The sequence below is a fragment of the Coturnix japonica genome, chromosome 29, assembly GCF_054131305.1.
Source record: "Coturnix japonica strain WE chromosome 29, WE-NBRP24, whole genome shotgun sequence".
NCBI classification, from domain to species: Eukaryota; Metazoa; Chordata; class Aves; order Galliformes; family Phasianidae; genus Coturnix; species Coturnix japonica.
In genome coordinates, this window is record NC_140691.1 from 7,960,071 (window position 1) to 7,981,800 (window position 21,730).

Consider the following 21,730-nt stretch of genomic DNA (forward strand, 5'->3'; position numbering starts at 1 on the left):
CTTATGTGTGACTAATGGGAAAATATATCATTGAAGATGTCTCAGCTACCAGGCATCCTGGTTTGTTAATGGTCTGTTGGCACTTGTGTTCACAACTGAGCAACTCTGGTTGCTTTGTTAAATTCTGGCATTTCTACCCAAAACGGTCTTATGGTTACTTGTTTTAACATCTGGATATGTAAAAGATTGTTCAAGTTAAGGTTAAGAAGAAATCTAGGATTTTATCTTGAGAAGTCCCAGCATTGCTTCCCTTGATCACCCGCTTATGAAATAACTGAAGGAAGTTGCTTGCTTTCACTTTTCTGAATCTGATTCAGCAACAGGTTTAAAACTGAGGTCTTTTTATTTCCATTTAAACTGAAAAAAGTACAGAAACGCTGTCTTTGTTTGATGGTGTGCATAAACATTACACTCCCCGTATATAGCAAAAATAGGTTTTATTTATAATTTACATTTCCACAAGTGAAAATTGTACATTTTTTACATATACAATTTCATTCCATTAAATTTTCACGCATCTACAGAATTTTCACACAATGACACCTGAAACAGTGCAGGCAATAAGAAATTTAAATACAAAAATGTATTTATTAACCAAACAGTCACTGAGGCCCTGCCTCAATTTGAATGCTTTTATTTCCTATAAAAAGTATCTGCTTTCCAGAATTAACACAGGAGCTCTTCTGTAAAAAAAAAAAATCAAACCTCATTCTAAACAGACTCATCTGGTTCTGTTTTAACATCTATAGAGGCAGGTGTGCTCTCTTCTGCACAGGCAGCAGGGGTGCCATCAGGTTCTTCTTTCACTTGAGGTGAGTCACAGGACTCATCCGTTTCCTGTTTAACAATGTTCAACATAATATGTAGGGGATTTTCTACAGGGGTCTTGCTGGGAGAGGGTGTGCAATCAGATGATGATGTCTATAAAACAAACATTCACACAGCATTAACACATTGTTCAAACAACCATTTTTTTTTACCTTCTTTTCCTTTCTGTCTCTTTCAAAGCGCAAACATGTGGGCAAGCAGAGCACTCAAAATCCAAACTTCCACTTATTACTTTCTACTTTATCTAATAATACAAAGTTACTATATCATAGCATTACTTTTCCATAATTAGTATCAAATGGTATTATCCTCACAGCGATGAAATGCTTAATATGTTACTGTAAAATATTCCCAACTATTCCCCCCACTGTTAGCTCCCAAGTCATAACAAATTTAACATATACTAACACTCATTTTTTCAGTTTCTTAAAATTCTTAAGATTACACATGTTAACAATAAAATCATAATGGCTTCACTTTAGTCTCACCTATATAACACGAAAGCTGTCATGGATACATCATAGCTAACTCTAACTATACATTACAAACTTGCCATTCCCAAGGCATTCCCTCTGATTCTTTGCCTAGGCACATGCAAGAGGAACTGATTCTGCAGACCTGCTCTATATAAAGACAGTGATCAAGCAAACAAACTGAAAGCAAAATAGTTTAAAAATATATATATATGAAAGTAAAGGTTTTCTTACGTTTTGGTAATCTTCATAGCAGGATGGATGGTAAATCTGGAAAATAATTGTTAACCATTTAAATACATTAGGGATACAGTAAAAGCACCAGTCATAAACAGAACAAATCCAAATCACACTATTCCTCCAGGACAACAATGTGTAGAACAAGTATGGTGTCAAATGTGACTGGGAAGATATCTGGTGTATGCTTAGTTAGGAAAAGCCATCATATAAAAACCTTGTTTAGCACAGGGAAATAACTGGACCAAAACCAACACCTACACTCACAGAACATTCACAGAACAGAATGGGTGGAAGGGACATCTGGAGCCGAGCTGCCCAGCACCACATCCTTTGGCTTTTGAAGGCCTCCAAAGAGAAACAGGCTCCACCACTGGGCTCTTTCCAGCACGGTCTCTCTTGTAATGAGGGGCCCAGAAGTGGACCCAGTAATCCAGGCAGACTCAACAATGCTAAGTAGAGAAGATCACCTTCATTTATCTTTTAGCAACATATTACAATGGAAGCCTATTGAGCCTGTACTAATGATCCCAGGACTTCAAGCATGTCCAAAGGTTGAGATATTTATACAACTAGAAGCAGGAAAACTAACAGGGGAGTCCTTCAGAAAAGATGGGTCACTGTGGTCTATTTCTGTAATTCTTCTCTTACGCTTTTGTTTTGCTTTTTAATATTAATGAGTGCCACGTAACAAGATTGGATTACCTTCTCATGCATTCTGATAGCATTCTTTAGATGCCACTCTTCCTCTTCCTCATCCCAGTACTGCTCAAACTGCTCCCGGCAGATTTCACACCTCTGAAAGTTATTGAAGTAACATGATAGATACATGGTGTTATTAAAGCCATTACTGAACACCAACATCAAGAACTTGGCTTGTAACAGTCACATATATATATACATTAAGATAACACGAAAACTACATTTTACCTCCACGCTTCCAAAATATCTTTAAGAAAATGTTAATAGAAATTATTTGAGTACAGTTGGTAGAATGAGCAACAACATTTGTCAATTGAAAAAGTTAAGTCTTGTCCCTTTAACAAGGAAGTCTCAGCAAGACACTCTGTAACAATCTAATGCTGTTTTACTGTCAATTAAGACAATCTGGTGCAGGGATTTAGTTTATTTCATGGCATCTTCCAAAACTCAACTCTGAGTTAGAGTGAGAACTGCACAAAGCATTAACACCCTTCACACTCCTCTGCAAAATAAACAGCGACCTCTGAGAACAAGGCACAAGACTTGAATCTACTTACAGACCATATGGGTTACAGCAGGAAAACTGGAACTCACCTCAACTGCTCCAGCTGGTCCAGCAGGCACACTCTGAAACTGCTTTTCTTTTGCAGCTTTTTCAAAGAACTGGCTTTTTGCACGCTCCTCTAGGTCGGCTATTTCTTCAAACTCAATCCAATCCTAAGGACAAGAATTCAATCACAATCATAAACAGCCAGAAATCATTAAAAAATACGTTTGGAAAAAAAAAAAAGAAGAAGAAAAATGGAATCCCTGAAGTAACAGATATAATCAGCCTTAGTTCGTTAAACTGAAACAGTCTGTGAAAGGCCATTATACTTCAACTTCCATTTCATTCTTAGTCCAACCAAAGCAGTACGGATAACTCCAAGCTGCTTATTGTTCACCACATAACAGCCTTTTCTTTTGGCAAGTATGTCTGATATATCAAGTAGTTTTCATACATCACTGATCACCAAACTCCAATGGTAATACAACTTCAATCTCAATCCCACTCAATGTATGTGAAACACAAAACCCAGCCCTAATTAACAAGGCCCACGTCCTGCATTGCTCACCGTTACGCTGTAGTACCACCTTCTGTGTGTAATTTTTCGGCGAACGTCTTTTTTCGAACGGTTCTGGCGATAGTGCCAATCTAAATGGTCTGCATAAACGTCTGTCTTTGAAGTAGGAAATCTCATTCCACACGAGAAGCACTGAATTCCAGTGTATAGTCGATTTATAACACTATCATAACGCCTAGAAAAACAAAAAGAAATTAACATTTCTTTGGAAAGAAATTGGAAGTTTCTCAGTACGTTGTTTCAAGTGACCTCAGGAGTAGAAGAAAAGCATGATTGTCCTATAAGGTTAAAGCATTTGACAGTCAAAGCATTCATGTAAGTACATTAAAAAGCATTCAAATAAGCATGAACTACTCACAGTGAACACACTAGCATTGTTATATCACACCTACTCAATTGCCTTGGATTAACCGCCTAGATACCACCATGCCATTATTCCTAGTGCAGAGTAAGCTCATGCTGCAATACGCACTGACTGAGTTCTTCAACTTTAAAGTTCGTGAGGTCTGGGACATCGTGATCACCCTGGTCATCATCCTCCTCTTCAGCAGCTGGCTGCACCGATGTTTCATTCGCTTCTTTAAAAGAAAGAATTTCATCAAAATTTCAGCTCATTTTCAGAACAAAATAAGGTGCACCTGGATATTATTTTTATTCAAATACTAATAAATATAACCTGACTACATTAACCTGAATGTGCATAAGAGCTGAGTCAGTCTCATAGCTTTAAAAAGCGTACAAAAAACAGTATGCAACTCCAAATGGCAATTTAACATGACTCTACTTCATCTAAGCTTCTGGCACTAAAATTCAGTATTTAGAGAGAGACAAATATTTCAGAGACTGACAGGAATCTGATTAGAATCACTGACAAGTTATTGAGGTGGGGCACCAAAAAAAAAAAAAAAAAAGAAGAAACGGAGGCTCTAAATAGCTTAAAAGATACATTTAGAAAGTTAATAATTCACTTTATCACACGCACCAAATGGTTTCCCTCAAAGATCCATTTAAGAAAAAAGAATGCAATAGTTCACATAGTTCTTACATTTCACTTTACACTTTAGCTACGCGTAAACTGGTGAGTCAGAATGTAATGAAAGCTACATACGTGCTGAAGTGGAATCCGTTTTTGACAGTTTGAGGATTCCTGTCGACAACAGTTTAGCAAACAATTCGTTGACATCGAGCTGACCAACGTGGTTATCAGGATATGAATGTGGAACTGCTCCTCCTAGGAGAGGGGAAATAAGATCACAACACTCAAGGAAACCAAAGGTTAGCATAAAAAAAAAAAATCACCTCCATCAGCATTTCACAACACTCTTTTCCTTCTACCCCTTTTTACTTCCATTTTTAACTTCAATCTACTCATCCACTTCAGTTTGCCTCATACGCAGCCTTTGCCTCATTTCTGCCCCTACAACTTCCTTCCTAATGTGTTTTGAAATGCCATCTACCTGTTTTCTACTGAAATTCCCATGGAAAACATAGTATTTTCTTGTTCTGTGCTTAAAGATCTCATGAGAATCCATCTACTTGTATCATTTACAACTTGATACAAGACTTTTATTACTAACAATTAATATAGTGGGAATGTGTATTCAGCCTGGCCAATTGAGGTGCCCTTCTGCTATGTGAAAAGCAATCCAAAAATTGGTTTCAGTGGTTCTGTTTTGTTTTAAAGTGTAACTACATACCAAAACCACGCAGTTAAAGCACTCACTGCTTGAGAGAAACCCCTGGAGAGATGACAGTACTCCTGAAACGCCACCTACTGCCATCTCACAGAGAAGGATGCCCTTTAGTGTACAAGGACCCACGGCACCATCACCGTACAGCACTAATTTTTGTGGTCATGAACAGAGAACAGTCCAAAGGACACAGAAGGAAGTTAACTATTACAGTACCTGCAGGGTTCTGAACAAAGCTTCCAGGATTTGGTAGATACTGTTGACCTTGGCCATATGGTCCTGTCTGAGCAGACATGTGCGAAACCTGTAAAATTAAGCATTTAAGCAATCTTGGCAAGGCAATTTGTTTTTAATTATTCCATCATTAACCTCTACACACTTCTCAGTACAAACTTTTCTTCTACTTGCGCATCCTTCAAGCACATTTTCCACTTAAAGTATTTCAAAGCAATCCTTTTCACCAAAAAAAAGGGTTAATAACAAAAGAAACTGGTAAACGTTCACCAAGATCACAATGAGGTTTTATCTAATAACTGAGATAGTACCCATGACATGAAATGCATCCTGAAAGATGGATTTTCAGCAAGCCAGCTGCAAGAAACTTCAGAAAGAAAATAAATTTTTACAGCACGCTTGAAGTATGTCCCCTACAACCTCCAATCTACTGGGAGAACAGACATTGTTTTCACTGATTTACAATTACTTTCTCCTTTAGAAGAGAGTGCTTCCAAGAAGCAACAGCAAGGACAACTGACACCATAAAGCCTGCCAGTGCCATGATCATTCTTCAGAAGCCATAGCTTAAAAGCCTGCATCTTTCTCAACTGCTCCCAAGTTATGGTTGTCTCCAAAAAGACTGCAATTATTTTGGTTCATTTTAATTCTAAACCTCTCAGAAAAAGTAATTACGTATATTCGCTTCAATAATCTGTCATGATTTGTAGCTAACATGCTTTGTGTAAGAGAAAACATCGCATTCTTCCTATTATTTAATTCATTTTCAAATAAAAGATACTGATGTCAGTGCAATATCCTCAGCTATAAAATGGTTGCAAAGAACTGGCTTTTAATTTCTAAAAACAAAGACTTAACAAATAGCAATGCCTGCCCCTTTTTCCTTGTATCATCCAGATACTACTTAAGGGTATTTTTAGTCTGCAAAAAAAATGCTTTTAGAGGAAAAACTGCTAATTTTCTACACAAGAATTCTTCTCTAAGTAAATTATTTACTAGAATCAGTTCTTACCTGATGACCTCCCATTGACATATTATTGAAGTTTCCGTATTGTGAACCTTGAAGTTTGTCGTCAAAGTAATGTCCGGATGCTCTCAATGCAAAATTCTGTGCTCCTGGGCCAGCTGGCCCACTGAAATTTGGTCCTAGTGAACTGTCAAACATTTCAGGCCTTTGGAACTGCATTCCATGAGCTGGTCCGCTGTAGCCCTGTCCGGGATGGTCAACAAACGGACCACTTTGTCCATATGGCGACATCTCTAATCGTGAGGCAGGATGGCTAGCTATATTTTCAAAACGTGAACCATGAAGGCCAAGGGGCAGGTCAAATCTTGAGGCAGGCTGGTGAGGGCCATCAAATCTTTGAGGTATGGCTGCATCAAATCGTGGCTGTGCGGGCTGGCCAGGAGCCCTTTCAAATCTTGGGCCGGGCTGTCCATGAATTCCATAAAATCTTTGCAAAAGAGACAGTTGTCCAGGTTGACCATCAAAGCCAGCATGACAGCCATCAAATCTTGGACCGGTCCGTCCCATAGGACCATCAAATCTAAGTCCACCAACGCCCTGGTGCACTGGTCCATCAATCAACCTGGGCCCTACACCTGGCTGCCCATGTGGCCCCTCAAATCTGAGGCCGCTTCCAGGTTGACCATGGGGCCCCAATGGCTGTAAATGCGGACCCTCAAACCTGAGACCACCTTGACCATGAGGCCCCAAGGGCTGACCATGTGGTCCTCCCTCAAACCTGAGACCACCTCCTGGCTGACCTCGAGGCCCCAGAGGTTGACCATGAGGTCCCTCAAACCTGAGACCACCTGAAGGCTGACCACGGGGTCCCTCAAACCTGAGACCAACTCCAGGTCCTTTGAATCTAGGACCACCAACAGGCTGGCCTGCAGGCCCCTCAAACCGCAATGGTCCAAGAGGTCCCTCGAGCCTCAAAGGACCTCCCCCACCAACCTGTCCGTGAGGTCCTTCAAACCTGAGAGCCCCTGCCAGCTGCCCTGGTGGCCCATCAAATCTTAGGGATCCAGCTCCCCCTGCTCCTGCCAGGGGCCCATCAAACTGAGAAGCACCTGCCCCCACCAAAGGGCCCTCAAATCTCAGAGCAGCTTGTCCAGTCGGTCCATCAATTCTAGAACTTGAACCAGCAGTAGGGCTATCGATAAAAGGACTTCCTTGTCCATCTGCCCCAACTCTTGCAGCAGATGGTCTAGATGAGCCATCAAATAAAGGTCTGTCTTCCATTAGTGCACTTATTCTCGGCTTTGCTTCTATGCCTCCAAATCTTGACCCTGGACTGTCAGGAAATGGTTCTTTATCTGGATCTTCGTATCTAGCTCTTTTGAAACGTTCATTGAATGGTGATCTTGGTTCATCTCGAACACCTGAAAGAGGAGAAAATAAAAGATAAGGCACTGCACAGAGAAGGACCAAGGTGTCCTGGTGGACAAAAGGTTGACCATGTATCAACAGTAGGCCCTTGTGGCCAACGAGACCAATGATAAACCTAGAGTGCGTTAAAAAGAGCACGGCCAGCAGGTTAAGGGAATAATAGATGAGGTCAGGCTCTTTTCAGCAGTGCTCAGCGACAAGATAAGGTGCAATGGGAACCAAACTGTAACATAGAAAGTTCCATAAAAACATAAAGAAAAAAGACAAAACACTTTACTCTGAGGGTTAAAGAGCACTGGAACGAACTGCCCAGAAAGGTTTTCCTTCTCCAGAGATAATCATAATCTGCCCAGACACTTTCCTACTCTAAGGTACTTGCTTTAGCACTGGGGCGTTGGACTATGTATCTCCTACAACTCAACAATAACTACTTGCAAAAAGATTGCAAATTATTTGACATCTGTAAAATAAGGCAAAAATACATACCAGATTTCCCAAGCAGCTGTCTTTCTTCACGGTTATCAAACCTACAGACTGCATCACCATCGATCTTCTGGAACTCTGTTGTACCTTTTCCCTGCTGTCTGAGAACATCTCTGAATTCATCTGATTCTCCCCAGTTGTCATAAGGGTCGAAGTTTTTCAAACCCCTTCCTCCTTTAGTAGCATTTTGTTCCTCAAGCCTTTGTCGACCCTCCAGAGGTGAAAGGTTATCAGCAAAGGGTCTGCTGGTGCCACTTACAGGAGAGTGCCGTCTTGATCTTTCTCCAAAGGGTTCTTTTCTTTCAAACTGCACTCCACACTTTGCTTTCGCTTGCTCACAGTCCACAGAGAGCAATGCATCAGGTACATGATAATCCAAAATATCATCAGGATCCAAGAGATCAAGTCTTGACAATGAATGCTGAACTTGTGTCCTCTTCAGTTTAGTTTTATGCTCATAGTATGTTAACTCCGCATCCGACAGAAGAGGCTTCCTTTTCAAAGAGCCTTTTTCATCTGTAGGGCTATCCCACACATTACATCTGTGCTTTCCTTCCTGGTACTGGAACAGCTGTTGAATCTGATGAGCTACCACAAGGAACTCGTCTTGTGTTATTTCACCAGATGCTAAGCAGTCATTGGCCTGTAACATAAAGTTTGGATTTCTAAGAAGAAAAGCAAAGCACAACTATATCCAAGACACCTCTACAAATCAATCAATCAGTATTACCTTTTTAAGTAATTCTCTCTTGCTTGCAGACGTCAGTTCTTTGGGAATTTGCAAATTGGCATCCACACTTAACCGGTGTTGCTGTTTCGGTGCTCGGGGTGACAGAATTCCTTTAGCAGCAGGCCAGTTTTCTCGGTGTTGTTGGTGAGGGGATTTACCAACTGCTTGGTGTTCTTCAGTCTGCTGAGAGCTGTGAATAGGAACACGTTTAAAACACAAGTTAGTTATTTATTCAGGATGTATTACATCTCTATCAGAACCGATCATGGTAAAACATCACTATCGATTCAGAAAGTATGCATAATTGCCATTTTTCACTACAAGCAAATTATGAATCTCAATCAAGAACTTCTGTCAGCATGGGCTGTCTGAATGTTTCCTCCCAAACCTAACTGTACTTCAGCCAAGAGCAGAATTTCCACTTACTTCAGAGAGAATTTGTTCGAAATATGGTAACTTACTTTTTATTTTCCTCCCAACCGGGTTTCCACCTCTTGCCTGCTTTGGATCCCTGCCAATTCTCTGCATTCTCCTTTGGATCAGGAGAACCTTTTGTAGAATGCTGGCTTGCTGTTTCTTGGGGCCTGTCTTCTTGGCTTTTTTTCACCCTCCTTGGATCTCGCACCTCTTGTTTAACATTTCGCTTATTAGAATTTCTTTCATCTCTTGCCCCTTGTGAGGCTTCTTCAGCATGAGACTGTTTAGCGCCAATTTGGCATATCTTTCCAATTTTAGGAGTTGAAGAAGTGGGAGATAAACTCCTGAGTATTCTTTTGGGTGATCTCCTCTCTCTTCGTTTTGGAGAATGTGTAGATGGTGACCGTGACTTAGGAGAACGGGATCGTGACCGTTTTCTATTACTGGATCTCCCTTGTTTTCCACCCTGTTTTTCTGATTCTTCTGTAGTCACGTCTTGTTTCTGGACAACACCATTAATTGTTTTATTCCTGCTGCCTACTGGTCTATGCTCAGATGTCTTATGCTCATCTTTTTCTTTTTTCTCTGTATTTCTCCTCTTTTCTTTCACCTCATCCCCTTTGCTCTCTGGCTTTTCTTGAAGATGTTTTTTCAGTCTTGGATCCCGTTTACTCATTTCAGATACTTTTGTGCTTTCAGATTCTTGGGTTTTAGTATCTTTAGTATTGGGAAGCTTGTTTTTCAAAGGAGATGGAGATTTAGACTTTGTTTCCAACTGATCAGGTTCTTTCTTTTGTGGTTTTTCACCTGCTTTCATTTTCTCTGGCTTTGTTGAGCTTTGTTTTTCAGACTGGGATGTTTTGCTCGCCTTGGTATCAGACTGACCAGATGCGCTTGGTGGAAATTCTTTCCTATGGGACTGATCTTTAGCATGAGAAGAATGTTGTGACATTCTATTAAGTCGAGGATCTCTATTTACTATTTTGACATCGTGAAGTGGAGGACTTGAGGATGGTTTGATCTTCTCAGACTGTAACGAAGCCTGAGTAGGCGTCTTAACGGCCACGTGAGGTGTCTGGGACACATGTGGCTTGGAAGGCGCTGGAACTGAAGGTATAGAAGATGATCCTTGCTGAACACTAAGAGAAACAGCCTGAAATAAGGTGACAAGAAAAAAACAAACCTAGCATTAATCTGTGTGATACAACACCTGCACAGAGATGATCGTGTTCTGTTTTGAAAAGAAAGATGAAAATAGAAATGTTTTGAAGTAGTTATCAGACTAATCCATTTAACTGAAAATGACCCATTCATTCCTCATCGCAGCAATTAAAATAACATAGTACCAACACAAAAGGCGAAGATCAAGTACAAAGTCAATACTACAAGGTCAACGCAGCAAAAAAATCAACAAAAGCACACCTCAATACAGCTTTAGTTTTTCTATACATTCCTCATTTCCAAGACAACTAAACGGCCAAGCATGTTTATATATTTTCATTTCTACACTTCTACGATATTTCACTTTAGTATCATCAACTTTCAACACAAGATGACTTTCAATTATGAATGTAAAAACAAAACAGGTTTAACTGCCACCACCTTCAGATTGTGACAGCCACCACCCTCAATGTCACCCTCAGATTGTGACATCAAACCAACCTGACGTAATGAAGACAGAAACTGCCTTGACATTTCCAACAATCAGGATTCCCCGTTCCTTATGGAAATACTCAATTTTCTAAGTGCAAATGTATTCAAAAAAAGCCTTGTTTATGGTGAGCCACAAAAAGAGGTGGAAGACACATCACAGGCAGACATAATTTTCAAGATGAGAACAAAAGACCACAAACCTTTTTTAACCTGTTCTGAATGTAATCCTTAAGATTTTTATGTAACAATTACTGGTCTAGAGGACCAGATCAACTTGCACTACTCTAGTCCTAAAACAGCTCCTCTTGTCTAAACTTAACTGCAGTTACCAGTATAGACGCTAAGGTACGACCAAACAAAGTGAGACCGAACTATGGACCATTCACCAACTATCCTACTCACCAACTGTGCTTTAGTCTGTTCCAACTCCAGCATTTTTTGCTGAAGTTCTAACAACTGTTTTTGCTTCGCAAGCAATTGCTGCCTTATCAGTTGCTCCTGTGTCAAATTCTTTTGTATTTCTGGAACAGCTGGAGGAGTAGAGGCACCAGAAGTGACAGCAGAGGTAGATGCAGTAGATTCCTCTGGCTAAAAATAGAACATAAGGTTACATTCAACATCTTAATGGATCCAGCTAGCTCCATCTCTCTTAACTGCTAGTGTGATACAAAACTGGGACTTAGCTTGCACAAGTTAATGACTGCATTTTTTATGCAAAATACAAACAAAACAATTTCTGCTCCTCTAGGAATTGCCTACTGTCATAGGATTAACTGTGCCACCATGACAGAATATGGCATTTAACATAAATGTTTGGAAATCTAGAATTCAAGTTATAAATACTTACAATAAGCCCCTTAAATACTGAGTCCATAAATTCCTCTTGCCTGTCTCCAGAGATCAGATGCTTTATTCTTATCACACTACGTTTGTCAAAAGCAGCATACAAACAACAAAAACAACACGTACTGCCATCTGTTCATACAGTAGGTATAGAGACTTACCGATTTATTTAAAAACTTAGGATTCACATGGATGCTAGAAGTATTCACCTTTAGGGGCAGAAGTTTAATTGGCCAAGCAGGATCTAATGAGTTGACTCTGACGTCAAGTGCATACAGTTTCTTCAAAGGAAAAATATCGTCCCATGTGGAGCGTAATTTAAATAAACTTTTCCTAGTATTTGCATCCACCTAAAACAATAAAACAATTCTATGGCTTGTTAAGTTAATATAAAACAACCTATACTTTTCTGTAGAACTTAAGATCTCATATGCTTTATATTCTTACCAAAGTTATCATTTTAACACAACGAACTGGCTACAAAGAACTTGTAAGTGGTGTAGATTGATACATCTACACCAACAGAATCGGTAACAGAAGTTCAAATGCGGACATGTGAAGGTTTAATTGTGTATTACCGTTCTCTGAGAATTTTCTTTCAGCTTTTCCATTACCAAAATTCTCATTTTACTTGGCCAATTTCTGTCAAAAAAAATACAGCGACAAAAATATCCAAAGAAAATGCCTCTGAAACAATACAGTAACTCAAATGTTCGTGCTGAGCGGCACACAGCAACAACAACCAAATCAGAGAACAACAAACTTTCTGAACAGAGAAAGTGTTTTGTTGAGCTGTTTAATCACTGAAGGTTTTTTTCCCCCTAATAAATCCAACAAAAGGTGTATGAGTCAAAACGAACTCAAGTACATTTCAGTTCAACTGCAAAATCAGACCCATAAATCAAGCACTAATAGTGCTACAACCCATTTTCTCTTTGCAATCAGATGTAGCAATTAAGCTCAAAACTCACATTAAAGAAAAAATTCAATTAATCTCATAACTCAAGTAGTTAATTTAAACAAATGGAAAACATCTGCTGACAAAACACATGCTGCTGCTAGCTCAACCATTACACACTGACCCTTTTTTTTTGGCTTTTCAACCTTTTTCGGGCTACAGTTTTATTTTAGGTGTCACATTAAGACACGTTGTCCAGAAAGTTCAGAAGTTCTTTGAAAAAGAGGGCAGGAACTTCAATAAAAGTAACTCATACTTAGCTAATATGGGTGGGAGGTGCCTCTACACAACTTTCAGTGTGAGGGTATCAAGTTCACTGCTGCCATGACTGAGCCAGTTTCTGACATCGCTAAGTGTTTAAAGATACCTTCAGTGATCATTTACTGATAAAACAGAATCTCTAGCAATGTCAGGGTGAGAATTTCATCTTGCGATATCATGAGTTATCTAAAGTGACTGACACTTTACATATTTAATATCAATTTAATAGTTCTAGTTAGCTTATTGGACAGTTAACTACAAAACTCAGCAAATGAATTACCCAGAGCTTCAGCTGCAAGTTTAAATGCAACTATGTGAAAGAACACAAACCAATATTGGAAAAATAAGTAAATGCCTGCCTATCTACTCTATACAAAGGAGTTCAATATCTCTGAGCTCACTATTACAATCTACCCCTTATTTAGTCACTCATTGTACACCTGAAAAACAGATATAAAACATTCTGGGATCACAGATCCTCGCTGCTATGCAATAACAAATACACCAAAGCTCCACTTATCTCATTCAGATGCAGTGCCACTTTGTTATGTTAGGGCATACAGGAAACCACAGAAATTAACCATTAATTCAACTTAAACCCATTCAAGTCCAGTCTTTCAAAAGCCGGACTTGGATTTGCCATTCTCATTGAGGAATAAGCACAATTACTTCACTGGGTTTAAAGACTTAGGAAAAAAAAAAAAAAAGTGAATACATTTGGCAGCAATTTTCAACACTGAATGAAATTAAAATGGGTATCTTTAACGTAACAAAGCAATAATATACTCTCACAACCTCCCCCCCTCGCCCATCATGTTTTTTAATCACAGACCACTTGAAGAATATCAGCTGCTAGTGGTATTTGTTGCAATTTAAGCACCCATTTTTCACACCAAAAATTAAGTGAATCAGACAAATCTAACTCAGAGAGCTCAGAAAACCTCTAAGAAACTGATTCTCAATATATTCCTGACACAAAGACTAACTACTTCCTTAAAAAATAAATCAGCAATTCATAATTAACTGTTCTACTAACTTAACTTACAGGCTTGACAACAGCAAGAATGCCCTTCCACATTATAGATACAGTATTTGCCATTCATAAAAAGCAATTAGTTCTTCTGGTTCGGTACCCAAGAAAACCGAAAGCTGAGAGCATGTATTTATTTTACCAGGAACAACTTTGCTTAAATACAGAACTTTTCTGAAAGTGTATATATACCTTTTCAAATACACAAATAAATGTTGCAACTAGGTTTTTAGTAAATGCAGTAAGATACTCTCTTCCAACTTTCTTGACAATGGAATCCATAAGGTACATAACAGGAAGCTTCTCTGACGCAGGAGCCTGGAGTAATAAGAAGAAACTGAGAAGTTTATTACAACAAAGACATACGTTAAACTATATATAAAGGGATTACCAATCCCAGAAATACAGACCTCTCTTTTGGGTTGCCACTATCCACACCAAGGGATTTGCTTGGGATTTTGGTTTTGGTTTATACAAAAACTTAAAAACTTAAATCTGGAAAATCAATACTCAGTTCAAAGTATAATGCGGTGGGTCTACCACAGAGAAAAGGAACAACTTGGGTTAATCCTGTTTGTCTCAAAGCTTTGGGGTGAAAAAAGGGGAAAAAAAAAATGAAAAAAGAAGCCCACAAGACAGTATTACTGCTAGTGTACTGAGTGCAGCCTTTCAAAACCCACTGGAGAAAGTAACTTGAAATGAGCAGGAAGCCATCGCTAGCACTTCAAGGAACTTCTAAAAAATAGTTTATCACTTGGACCTCCCGAATGCTGCTTTTCTCCATCTCACAGAACACAAATCAGACTTCCTGCGAACAGCCCGAGTTAGAGAACTTCGGTAGTAGCAGATTATACATTGAACATCACAGTCCTTTCACAAGCCACACGCAGAAAAGGTCACAACTATATCACTGTAATCCAAGGGAACGGAGCAAGCAGTCCCAGTCTCTGTTGGCACTTCATGTGTTTGGGAGTAGTTAGAAGTAATCACACAGAAATTAAGGAAGCCTACTTCAGAATGTGACAGCATTAGTTTAGCAGTGCCCTCCTTCCAACATCAGCTACTCAGGTGGCACAGTCTAAGAACCGTGACTTCAAAAGAGTTGGGTTATTTAAGTCTTCATTTTTTGGTAATGTTTATTATGTTCTCTAGCCCACGTTCCAATAACCACACAAATGGAATCCCAGATTTGAACCTCTTGTTTTCAGGTGATCTAGACAGTACCCCCTAAGCAAAGAAAGAGACCCACACAGAGCTAAACCAACAGCAGGGAGGCTCCGCATACCACCAGAACACACAGAATGCTAACGCTGAGCTCATCACAACAGAATTCCCACTCTTCTTTCAAATAACGTATGAAAGCTATTGTTGGAAATGTGTGGCTTTGTTTTTTTTTTTATTAGTTTCCTAAAAAAAACTTAAAAAAAAAAAAACAACTGAAAATCAAACCATAATCAAACCCCGAGTCACAAACTTGCAAAGAAAAAAAAGACTTTAAAAACCAACTTTGTACACAAAATGGGTCTCAGAAACAAACTCTGCACTATACAATGGTAAATAAAAAGACAAATACATATTTCACACTTTTTATTTACATATTTTTTTATCATAGCAGTCACACATCTCAGAGCCATTAATTCAGTCGTAAAGCAGAGCACTCCAGTTTTACACTAAACAAAACTGCCTCCAGGCAACACTTTTTAAAAGTGGCTTAAGCAAAGGAGAGCACTTTCCCCCCAAAAAAACAACTAAGAAAACTTGCCTTGAATAAACCACAGTCACAAATAGTAACTAAGGCAAAACTAACCATTGATACAAGATTAAAGACAGCTTTCAAAAGAAGGAGGAAAAAAAAATTAAAAACACACTTCAGGGCAGGCTCTAAAACACCCAGAAATGAAGAAATTTGACAGCATTGATATTTATCACATGTTATATACATCCTCCACTGCCCTTTAGGAGATATAATGGTGAGATCTATTCGATTATGATGTCACCTCCCCAAGGAATGGCAAAGATTGGCCACTGGTAGCATTTAAAACTAGACTGGAAGAGGTCTGTGGAACGCTAAAGAGCCATCCTGCATTGGTAGAAAGACAGATTAAATAATGTAAGAGATCTTTCCCTCCCCAGCATTAAGACAATACAATTCTCACCATTATAAACAGCGATTTAAAGCCAAAGGGGGGAAAAAAAGGCCTATATTAGAGGGAGCCTGGTATTAGAGGGAGCAAGGGAGACAATGGGGAAGGGGTGACTGGCAAGAACACACGGTGGATTGAAGAAATAACCCTTTTCTTACAGAAAGCTGCAATAGAAAGGTACAGTAACCCCCCACCCCACCCCCATCTGTGTTCTGAGGCTGACTGATGTCAGCAACTGCCTGGGTTGGGCTCAGAGGGAGCCTCTTCTTTCCCTTTTCTATCACGTGCCTTTCAGACGCCATGTTAGGATCCTACAGGCTTTTCTACACAGTCGGGGAGAATTTCTTCTTCCCATCCTCACCAAATCAACCTCGCTAACCAAGACACGTGAAGATAACACAGCACTCGCTTTACTTAGGGCAAACAGCCACCTGCAAGCCAAATGGGTTACCCCAAGCCCACATCGCTTTCTCTAAGCAGAAAACACAAGAATCACCCGACCAGCAACACACACACTTCCCTGCTAAGAGCAGATGATCGCCTTTCACCTCAAAACTTCCCTGCAAGATCAGTCCCCCACCCTTACTCCTCCAGTTAATATCTCACTGGGAAAATAACCTTATCTTTCAAACTACAAACAATACTTTAAAATAAATCATTATAATTAGCCTTTCTAAAGCAGACGATTTCTGTGCTATAAACTCAACCTTATTTATATTCCTTCACGCTACCTGGATATAAACTGGGGGGGGGGAAACAACAAACCTGCACAAGGTCAGGCTCTCGCTAACGAGACTTATAAAATCATTATCTACGTTAGAAATTGCTAAATTCAACGGTTTCGACACCAGTTTAAAGGGGAAAACTCAGTTCCAAGGGCGAGGCTCTGCCCAGTCACGGCCGGGCCACCATGTTGCATCTGTTACCGAACCCAAGGGACCCCAACCCGTCCGGGTGCCCTCGGGTCCTCTGTTCCCTACGGGGTGTGGGAATAAGGGGCAGCCCTCAGCCTGGCCAGGAAGGGAGGGGTAAAAGGCCGCTTAGGGAAGGGCCATGCTCCCTGCCGAGCCACGCTGTCCTCCGCTTGCTCCCAACGACGACCCCCGGGCCTGCTGCCCCCACCCCCCCTCCCTCAGCTCTCCCTGCTCCCCCCATTGCCATCTCTGACCCTGGGAGCACCTCACTCGAGGCCCCGAGCCCTGCTCCCCTTCCCTCCCCCTCCCAGCCTCGGCCCTGCTGCCTCCCTCTCTCGGGCCCTCCTTCTCTCCCTGCCTCCTCCATCTCTCAGCCCTTTCTCCTGACACCGGCCAGTCCCCCCAGCAGTATAGGTAGGAGTAGTAGGCGGTTGAATATAAAAACCTTGGCGATTTGCGCCTCGATCAGGGAGACGATGTCCTTGGCGAAGGGCACGTTCTCCTTGGCCAGGATGGTCAGCATGTTGATGTGAGGTTTGCTGTTGAACGTCAGGTCCTCCAACAATGACTGGTAATCGCGGCACGTGTCCTCCCGGGCCTCGCTGCTACCAGCGCTGCTCTCCGGGGCCGACATGTTCCTCCAACCGGGGCCCGCACCAGGACCCGACCCACCGACCGACGGCCCCCTCTCCGCGATTCCCCTGCCGCCTCCGCCGCCGAGCGACGCTTCCCCCCCTCCGCTGCCGCTGGGCTCCTCTACCGCATCCTCCGAGCTGCGGCTCCGCTGCTTAATGACGCTGCTAATGCTGTCTGGATCGCCAATGCGCTTCCGACCACCACCAGCTCAAGTCTCAATGCTCACAAAATGGCGGCGGCGGCTACGGCTCGTGAACCGCTTCCTCCAACCATTGCGTCATGTGAAATTGGGCTGAGGGAAAAAAGGGGCCGGCAGCTTGGAATGCCCCTTTTGTTCGCTCAGCGCGTCCCCATTGGGTGACGCTCAACCGCTCCGCATGCGATTGGCTCGACCTGAAGAACGTGAATGTGATTCGCTGGACCGTCTCAATCTACAGATGATTGGTTGCTATGGCCAAAAACCCGCCCTCACCTCTGCGTTCAGACTTATGATTGGTTGTTTTTCCCCACTCCCCTCCTCTAACTCCCCGGGCCAATCCCTCTCGCCTTCCCCTTCAGCCCTCAGTTCTGATTGGTGCTCCGCTGCGATCCCGCCTTTCCTCCTCACCCTCCACAGAGTCACACAGAATCAGTCACAGAATGACCCGGGTTGGAAGGGACCTCAAGGATCATGTAGTTCCAACCCCCTGCCTAGCAGGGCCACCAAACATAAACCTTTACTAGATCAAACATACACATTTACTAGATCAAACCTAGATCTTTACTAGAACAGGTTCGCTATTGGCCAGCCGTTGTTGTGGTAACGCGGCTTTCCATAGTTTGTAGTAACAAAGCCTGCTCATGATATTCTCCCAAAGATAATAATAAAGCTTGTGGAAATAAACTCAGTGGCGAAGTGTTTTCTCCACAGCCCTTCCAAAATGCTGCTCCTTTATGAGGAAACAAAACTGAACTTGATGCCTCTATGAGACAGGCAGGGCAGCCAGGCCTGATAGGTAGATAGAAATACTATCATAGAATCACCAAGGTTGGAAAAGACCTAAAGCATCATCCAGTCCATCCACCTACCACCAGTATTTGCCCACTAAACCGTGGTAAGAAGCCATTCAAGAATTAAGTACTTTCCCAAACATCTAAGGTTGCAGATACTACCAGAGTCAAACACCGTAGGTTTTCAAACATCAGTTTAATTACATGTAGATTACCTCACTGTACTGTAGGTTTTCGAACATCAGTTTAATTACATGTAGATCACCTCACTGTACATGAGCTCAAGTCCTTTGTTCTCCAGCCCAGATTCACTTAAGGAAGCAGACGGTGTTTCTCTGTGGTTCACAGAATCACAGAATTATCAAGGCTGGAAAAGACCTGGAAGATCATCCAGTCCAACCATCACCGATACTTCCTGGCTAAATCATATTCCTCAACACCACATCCAAGTGTTTCTTGAACACTCCCATGGTCGGTGACTCCACCACCTCCCTGGGCAGTGCATTCCAATGCCTGACTACCCTTTCCGAGTAGTAAAATTTCCTCCCAAAGGAGGAAATACTGTTTTCCCCAAAGGGGAAAAGGAGCCCTGCAAGGGGAAAAGAGCAAGGAAAAGCAGCCCTGAAAGAGAAAAGCATTACAGAATTGGAAAAGGAGCCCTGCAAGGGGAAAAGGAGCCCTGCAAGGGGAAAAGGAGCCCTGCAAGGGGAAAAGAGCAAGGAAAAGCAGCCCTGAAAGAGAAAAGCATTACAGAATTGGAAAAGGAGCCCTGTGTAGAAAGTGTTTTTTACAGCTAGCTGAGAAGTGTCGTAAACACGGTGCAGTTAATCAAGCAGCCATGCCACCTGCAAGGACAGTGAGATCAACAGGATGCCCTGGGATGGTGAGAAACTAACCATGGTTTTGTGAACTCGGCAAGGGAGTAACTTTCAGGATGATAACAACAAGCTGCAAAGATACTCGGGGATGGTATGTAATTGGGAACCAATGAAGAGCTCCACATTTGCAATATGTATGAGCTAATTATCCGTATTATAAAGGTACATGCAGCCAAGGAATAAACGAGAATAGCTGATCATATGTCAATGACAGGTGTGGTCGTCTGCTTTTCTCCCGCCTTATGTGGATCGTCATTTTGAGGCTTCCCCAGTGCTCAAGGAACAGCCTATGGTTAATGTTTGGAATATGGCCACAGGACTTTGGGACTGTTCCCTACCACTGACAACTTGGGGTCGTGAATATGCTCGTATTTCCACAGGGACTGGCCCTATGTGGGTTCCAGCATGATATCTTCGGTCTCATCTGAAGGCAGAAAATAGCATCCAGCCTTCATAGTAATTGTAATTGTGTGTTTCCTACTTAGTGATATTACTTTGTAACTTGCTGTGTTATAGATAATATTAGTAATAGTTTGACATAGTGTGTGATTTTCTGTTTTACCAATGCAGTCTCAAGATTTAGAGTTTAAGGCATTAGCTAGGATGTTGTGTGCTTCTTCTATTTTAGTAATAGATCAGATGTATATTAAACAGGATCTAATCAATGCTAGAATCTACAGGAATAGCTCTTTTAATGTTTTAGTACTGTTTGGTTATGATGTTATTAGCCTATTAATTAGCTTTTCTTAATTTGCAAAGACAAAACCTGGAAAGGAATCCCAGACAAAGAGATGACCCTGTATCATAGAATAGATACCTCTCTTACATCCAACTAATTGGGATTTTTGAAATATAACCATGCATGGTTTTAGACAAAAGTGCACGCTAATAGAACTAAATTTGATAGTTTATTCTGTTTTCCAAGCAGGTGTTCCACTTGGGCTCTATATCACGCACTGGCCATGCGGATATGGTGTACAACTGGAAGAAATACTTCAGACCCTGAATGCAGGAGAGAATCTGTGATGGGTGAGAGAGGAAATGTGCACCTTGAAGCAGGGGACGCCCTGCTAGCACTACCTGTCGCATCCACCACCAACATGGCTTGCTGTTTCTCAAGGGTCAATAAGTAATAATGCCCCTAGTGATACTCTAGTACGTTTGTCCTCTAAAATTGGTTCTATTTGACATGCTACTTCATAAAATTGCACGATCATTAATCAATTATTAGCCCGGATAACTCAGTTGGTAGAGCATGGTTATGAGCATCTTAAAAGCATTTATTGCACAAATTTTAGTGGTCATTAAAATCAATATATCAGAGTATATGAAAATTGAAGACTTTTCCTGATCAGTTACAGATTAACACAATGGGACCCTCATGGATTTATTTTCAGGTTACAGAAACTTAGGTTGCAGTAGAAACATGTTTGTTAATTTTAGTGGGTTTAACAGTAATGTTGTTATGTTGTATTTGACTTGTCTCTTTTTTCACTTTTAGAGTATTGTCAATCGAGGCCTTGATTGAGTTATAATAGTTATGTTATTAATTTAAGTAGTGTTGCTATTCTATAGGCAGTATTGTAAGAAAAGTTCTACGGAGCGTCCGTCATGGATCCAGATGAGAAGTTCACAGAACAGCAGCTACGAAGCAGGATAAAACTACATGAGAACTGATTGAACAAATGAACTGAACTGCTTGTTAAATATGATTAATCGGTGGTTAAATCAAACCCTTTTTCAGCCTAAAAGAAAACGGGGGAAATGTAGAGAGTGTTTTTTACAGCTAGTTAGCTGAGAAGGGCCGTAAACACGGTGCAGATAAGCAAGCAGCCATAACACCTGCAAGGACAGCAAGAACAACAGGATGCCCTGGGATGGTGAGAAACTAGCCATGGTTCTGGGAACTCAGCAAGGGAGTAGCTTTCAGTTGATAACAACAAGCTGTTAAGATACTCGGGGATAGTATGTAATTGGGAACCAATGATGAGCTCCACTTTTGCAATATGTATGAGCTAATTATCCGTATTATAAAGGTACACGCAGCCAAGGAATAAATGAGATTCGCTGATAATATGTCAATGACAGGTGTGGTCGTCTGCTTTTCTC

General features: G+C 41.1%; 1 protein-coding gene across 6 annotated transcripts; it reads right to left on the bottom strand.

Annotated features, from left to right (window-relative positions):
* Positions 1-420: 420 nt before the first annotated feature.
* On the bottom strand, positions 421-17,778 carry LOC146755951 (pre-mRNA cleavage complex 2 protein Pcf11-like). Of its 6 annotated transcripts, none has more exons than XM_085525135.1 (16): positions 17,563-17,778; positions 14,252-14,377; positions 11,972-12,160; positions 11,370-11,555; positions 9,359-10,467; positions 8,898-9,087; positions 8,171-8,810; positions 6,302-7,677; positions 5,272-5,359; positions 4,473-4,595; positions 3,837-3,942; positions 3,356-3,539; positions 2,835-2,957; positions 2,244-2,336; positions 1,536-1,571; positions 421-837 (listed from the first exon to the last, which is right to left on the bottom strand). In XM_085525135.1, exons 1-16 carry the CDS (start codon positions 17,749-17,751, stop codon positions 712-714), a joined length of 4,884 nt encoding a protein of 1,627 aa, XP_085381261.1. In that variant the 5' UTR covers positions 17,752-17,778; the 3' UTR covers positions 421-711. The 6 variants fall into 6 exon arrangements, 4 of the variants coding, with proteins under 4 accessions (XP_085381261.1, XP_085381260.1, XP_085381258.1 ...); XM_085525134.1 differs by having other exon boundaries at positions 421-921; positions 3,837-3,939; positions 17,563-17,777; XM_085525132.1 differs by having other exon boundaries at positions 421-921; positions 17,563-17,777.
* Between the last annotated feature and the right edge of the window lie 3,952 nt (positions 17,779-21,730).